Source organism: Symphalangus syndactylus, chromosome 8 (genome assembly GCF_028878055.3).
Source record: "Symphalangus syndactylus isolate Jambi chromosome 8, NHGRI_mSymSyn1-v2.1_pri, whole genome shotgun sequence".
Taxonomy (NCBI): Eukaryota; Metazoa; Chordata; class Mammalia; order Primates; family Hylobatidae; genus Symphalangus; species Symphalangus syndactylus.
Genome location: NC_072430.2, coordinates 138,593,203 through 138,599,202, shown reverse-complemented (window position 1 = coordinate 138,599,202; position 6,000 = coordinate 138,593,203). Strand labels below are relative to the sequence as shown.

At 40.3% G+C, this 6,000-nt stretch overlaps 1 protein-coding gene across 2 annotated transcripts in view; it reads right to left on the bottom strand.

Annotated features, from left to right (window-relative positions):
• Window positions 1-3,911: 3,911 nt before the first annotated feature.
• Window positions 3,912-6,000, bottom strand: part of TRPM8 (transient receptor potential cation channel subfamily M member 8) — a 160,822-nt gene continuing 158,733 nt past the window's right edge. For both annotated transcript variants that reach the window (XM_063645322.1, XM_055291029.2), the window contains one exon: window positions 3,912-5,073. In XM_063645322.1, coding sequence (XP_063501392.1) covers window positions 4,990-5,073 — 84 coding nt within the window. In that variant the 3' untranslated portion in view covers window positions 3,912-4,989. The remainder of the gene's footprint in view (window positions 5,074-6,000) is intronic.

Sequence of the window (6,000 nt, the reverse complement as noted above, 5' to 3'; positions counted from 1 at the left end):
TAAGAGTTTGCCAAAGAGACAGGTGGAAGAGACATTAGCCAGAGAGAACAGCTGAAAATGGTGCTGATGGGGACAGCTAACACTCACTGTGCAGTTATAAAGGGCCAGCCCTGGATCTAGAGACTTTTCAACTTATCTCATGGAATCCTCTCAGCCCTCTGAGGAAGGAGGGTCATTTTACAGATGCATAAATCAAGGCACAGAAAACTCATATAACCTTTTCAAAGTCGCAGAGCTTTTGAACAATGATGCAAACTTGTCCCACAGTTCTGAGTTAGAGCACTACGCTGCCTCCTTTTAGGAAACCCCTAGAGGAATAAAACAAAGGATAGGGGAAAGCCGTGGGGAAGAGTGGCCAACCCAAGTGGTTTGGTTTTCCCCTGGCACCGAGTGCCGGGCAGTAGGTGGTGGGAAGTGTCAAAGGGGAACATGCCACTCAGCTCAGGACAGGAGGGCCACACGGGCAGTTGGCATGAAGTCTGTGCCCAGACGGCTGTCCTTGAAGTTTGGGAACTAGGCAGGGAGGACTCTAAAATGCATCTGCAGAGGTCAGTAAGGACCAGGCCGCTGCTGTACATGAGCCCCATATTAGGAGTTAGGCAGGAGTTAGTACATAGGGAATCTCTGAAGACTTGTGAGCAGGGAATGGTTGGCTCCATCCTGCGTTTCAGAAAGATACCCCCAGAGCAGTGTTGAGAATCAATGGGAGAGGTGAGAGTTTGGATGGAAAGGTGTTTGAAGGATCTTGCTGCAATCTAGCATGACGGGGGTCTGTGGGGGGCTCACAGGCATGCCATGCTCCATGTTCTAGAAGGTCACGGGTGTTCTGATGATACAAGTGCTTTGATTTGTGTATTTATTTTCCAAAGATTTGTACCATCCCAGGGAAAGGGTCCTCAAAACACACTCCTCCAACACATTCCTCTAGCCTGCCCCCTTTTGCTATTCTTATTCTCCCTGAATCCTCCTCAATATTTTCCCAGCAACTTCAAATGCATCCCCCTTGCCTAATGCACCGCAGTTAGTGACCACATGCAACCACCTGTGTCTTGCCCTCTACCTTGAGGAGTTTCTTGGGGCAGTTCTGCTCTACAAATACAAGACTGGTCTCCTTGGGAGGAATTCAGGAGAAGCCAATGTTCTCTGTCTTATTGCACAAGCAAAGATGAGCGTCCCCAGGCACTTCTCTCATCCTCTACTCCACACAGGAGAATCTCCTTATTCTGCATGTAGATCTGCAGAATAAAGATACACACACACCTGGAATTCTGCCTTGTAGTGTTAATTTCATTTCTTAAATTAACCTCAACTACTCAAACAGATTGTAAAATAACGGAAGGCACAAGCTACCCATCCCTTTCACTTATTTTGAATCATTCTTATCACCAAAGAAGTGCCCAAAGTTGACATTTAGTAACAACATGTTACACATGTAAAGGAAGAAGGGAAATTTCTTCTTATCACATAAGACTTCTGTAGGGAAAAAACTGATTTTAAAAATTTGATGCTATAAATGTGTACATGCAGTACCCTAAGCCCCAGCTGACTCCCACTAAATTAATTGTGGTTCAGAGATGCCTGTTTGGGTCTGATAAACAAATGAGGTAGGCCAGCTACTGTCACTTTTCCCATAAAGATTTCTATCTTCAGGGGAATAAAGGCTTGCCTGCTCATGCCCCAGTTCAGGTTGGGAAGGTCAGTGGGATGTGTGCTCCCCGTATCCAGCACCAGCTCAACCCTAACTTCCAAGCCTTTTATTTTGAGACCGAGGCTGCAGCCAGCAACTGTCTCCATGACAACAACACACTTCAGTCCCCAGGTGGACCAAGAAGCAGCAGCATGGGAAAAGAGACATTTCCCAGATTCTTCCTGGAACGAATGTGTGTTTGGAGCAGGAGGGCCCAGGAACACTCTGGAGACAACGCCTACAACAAGGGAATCATGTCCTTTGCTGGGCCCGAAGCTCTATCGTCAAGTGGTTTGTGGACAATCCATATTCGTGTTGACCCCAACACAGAGCAGGAGCACCTGTTTGTGAGCCCACATGAGGCCTCAAAAAAGACCCATGACACATTGGGGTGGCTCTGAGTCAATGAATCTGGAGTCCCCAGGGCTACAGATGGGTGCCTGACTTGGAGGAGACCAAAAAGTGGGCCACAGAATTCAGATCTGGCCGTGTTGTAAAGAACCGGAAACAGGGGGGAATTCATCTGCTTGCATTTAATCAGAATGCTCTAGTCATCTGCTTAGAGAAGTCAGTTTATGTAACTCTGGGAACCAAATCCCTATAGAAGTGAATCTGACCGAATTAAGGAATTTTATTTTGTCACTCTCAATAAAATGACAAAAGCAACACATGACAATTCCTCCATTATTTATTTCATGAACACACTCATTAAACCAAGCTGCAGGATTCTCAGTTGTGTAAAAGTACACAGGACACATTTAGTACCATTCACAAGGATGTAGCACCTTTGATTAGAAGTATGTTCAACACATTATTGTGAACTACACTAAAAATAATGATTTTTCATAAGCAAAATTCTCAGAGTAACCTGCAAACACATCCACCAGATGAACTGGGTTGAAAACATGTAACAGTTCCCTCTCTAATGCAAGGTGCTTCTCAGTATTGGGCAAGTTTTCTACCTTTAGTGTCAACGGGAGGATTTCTTTTGCAGCTGATACTGATGTACTCACAGGCCTATTTCTGAAGCTAACAGAAACAGTCAATGGAAATATGAATATAAGGACAAATTCATTTAAAGGGGATCATCAGATAGGTTTTGCTAAATGCGACTTCTGGGAAGTTTTAGATTTAATTTACTGGTTTTATTCAAATTTCCTACTTGAATTGAGGGTAAGAGGTTGAGGCTGTTGTTTCTGCACAATCTTACATAATCCATAGACTTTATTTTTCCAGTCAGCACGGAGACGACATTACCCTCTTCTGGATTCAGAAAAGGCAGACATTTTAGTTGCCATGGTGAAGTGAAAGTGACATTCTTTCACTAATAGAGAAATTTTGAATATTTCATTCATTGACGATTTTTGTCATGTAAATTTTGCCCATCTGCTGTCAGCATCTGAAACCATGAATTGATTGGCCCTATGAACAAGATTCCCTTTTAGTTCATTATTGGCGTTTAAGTAAAAAGGCATCTTTTATTTGTGTTAATTCCTTGCAAACATAGTGAATGTTGTGAGTAGTTATTTTCACTACTGCCCAGACAAAAGGAAAATAAACTTTTTTAATTAATGCTTTTGTAGTTTTTCAAATTAGATCTTTTAGTAGCTTCCTTCTAAAATTTCCTCCTTCAGCCACTGAGTTTATAGTGTATTCAAAGCTGAAAAACTAATTATGGGCATTTCAATTGCCTTGTGCACATCCTGCTCAAATATCACCACTTCCAGAGAAAGCTGGGACTACAAGTGTTCAGTAAGATAATCTCTCCAATTCTATACATTCCCTTCACCATCCATAATATTTATTTATTTATTTATTTATTTGTTTGTTTGTTTATTTTGAGTCGGAGTCTCACTCTGTCACCCCGGCTGGAGTACAGTGGTGCAATCTTGGTTCACAGCAACCTCTGCCTCCCGGGTTCAAGCAATTCTTGTACCTCAGCCTTCTGAGTAGCTGGGATTACAGGAGTGCACCACCACACCCAGCTAATTTTTTTATTTTTAGTAGAGACATGGTTTTGCCATGTTGGCCAAGTTGGTCTCGAACTCCTGACCTCAAGTGATCTGCCCACCATCCATAATATTTAAATAAGCATATTGACTTCTTCTTAAACTAAGGGTTAAATATAATATTTTATTTTAATAGTTTAGGTTCATGTATCTCATATCTTATGCTCAAGTTAATAATTCCTATTTGCTATACATTTACGAAAAAGCCTTATAAATGGTTTTAATAATAAATATTTTAATATTTAATAATAGATATTTATTGGAATCTAACCTTGGAAAATTTTCCAAAATACAGCGAAAAGATTCATGCACAAAGATGCTCATCCCAATGATCAACTGGAAACAGCCTTCAATGAGCAAAATTATGGAAATCACTAGAGGTTGCCTATTATGCAATTATTGATATAATGTTTAATTAAGAAGGCTATGAATATAATAAAAACATTTTGATAAAATATTAAGTGAAAAAGCTTACATAAAAAGTATATATGTAGTATGATAACATTCTGTACAATTTTGAAAGAGAATTGAGACATACATAGAAAAAAAATAGACTTGAAAAACCATCCAGAAATTGTTAGCAGTGATTACCTTAAGATAATGGGGGACAATTTATGTTCTTTCTACATCTCTGTATGGTCTAAATTTTCTATAATAGCAGGCTATTATTTTTAATGGAAAAATAAGAAATAAGAGGAGTATCCAGTAAGAACAAAGTCAGTAGTGCCTTTCAAGGTTGCATTTTGGGCGACTTTTCACATATTTAGGAATGGGGGTGGTTCCTTCAGTAGGAGCCTGGTGAGTCCAAGAGAGCAAGAGACTGCCTTGTCACCTCCTCTGACAGGTAAGAAGCATCCTGAGAAATGAAAACACTTTTCCTGAAGAGAGTGGGGTCCTCTTGCTGCAGCATGTTTTAGAATCTGGCCTAATTTGGGAGACTTTTAACAATATGCCAACTAATTAGTCACATAATACAAAAAAGGGAAAAGTAGAGAATCAATTGGAAATGAACAAAATAACAGTACAGGAGTAAAGCATGACCAGGTTCTTATCCATAAGAGAGATGTTCTCCTATATACGTGTTCGTCAAAAATAAGATTAAAGGAAAAAGGAGGCTGTAAGAACACACTTAAACTATCAACCTCCAGTCCCAGGCATTGAGACACAGAAAGAAACAGGCACCGTTCTGGAGAAACACGTAAAGGAAAGGTTCTTCCTTTATATCCATCTTCAAGTGTGAAACCAATCACACACTTTATTCTCAAGGTTTCAGCACACTAGGGTGATTTAAAATCATCCACCATGTACCCAGGGGTCTGAAAATCTCTCATTTAGTAGTCGATAGCAAAATTGTTCATCAGCATTCCTTAATATGATCTGTGAAAACAAAGAAAGAACACTGTGTTAAGAATAGATTTCCCACTTCCATTCTCAGGCAGGATATGGTTTGCTTCAAAATATACTGGGAATATACTGGGAATAGATCCAAATATACCGCCAAAGTTGAGAGATTTTTTTTTATAGAAGCAGCTCTGAGAATGTTTTTTTCTCTTAAAGATGTATATTCTGACCAATTTGTCGGTGTGAGCTGCGTGACTAAGGTTGAATGATCAAGGCTCAACTCATTCAATCTAGGTTAAAACCCAGAACGTTTCTGAGCATTTTATTTGCTCAGTGATTTCTGCATAAATTTTTAAAAACTGAATTAAAACTGAAATAACTTATAAAAATGTGGGTTTATGATGAGTCCCCCAAAGAACAGCCTAGATTCTTTTAATGAACTAGAACTTAAGTGCAGCAAATGCAAGAATCAACGGATTATTATGCAGGAAATGAACAACTTCCAGGGAGCTTCCTTAAGGTAAGGTCTATTCCCATCATCTTCAGGGAGGGTGCCCACTGCTGAAGTATAAAAATAGGAGAAAACAAATGGCTTGCTCTCGCCCTGGATTCTTACTTCCTTTCAACTTTGGTGTAAGAGAAGGAAAAAAATAGACAATTATCTGTTTATTTCATCCCAAGTTCCTGGATCAAAGGTTGATTCAGGGATGGAGACGGGGGAATTGGTAAAGGCTTGTCCCCAGGGTCAGCTCCTCGCCTACATCAGACGGTTTCCAGTTCACTCCCGCAAGAGACTGACCCTGTCTTCCCTGGCCACTACCCCAGGGAAAGATTACCCTCACCCCTCTAGAGAAAGAAACCTAGGGAGATGCTGGCAGAGTATACCTAGCTGGTTGCCTATAAAGTTATATTTTCAGTGATGTTTTTAAGGATATGACAAACACAACATTCAAAAAAATGATC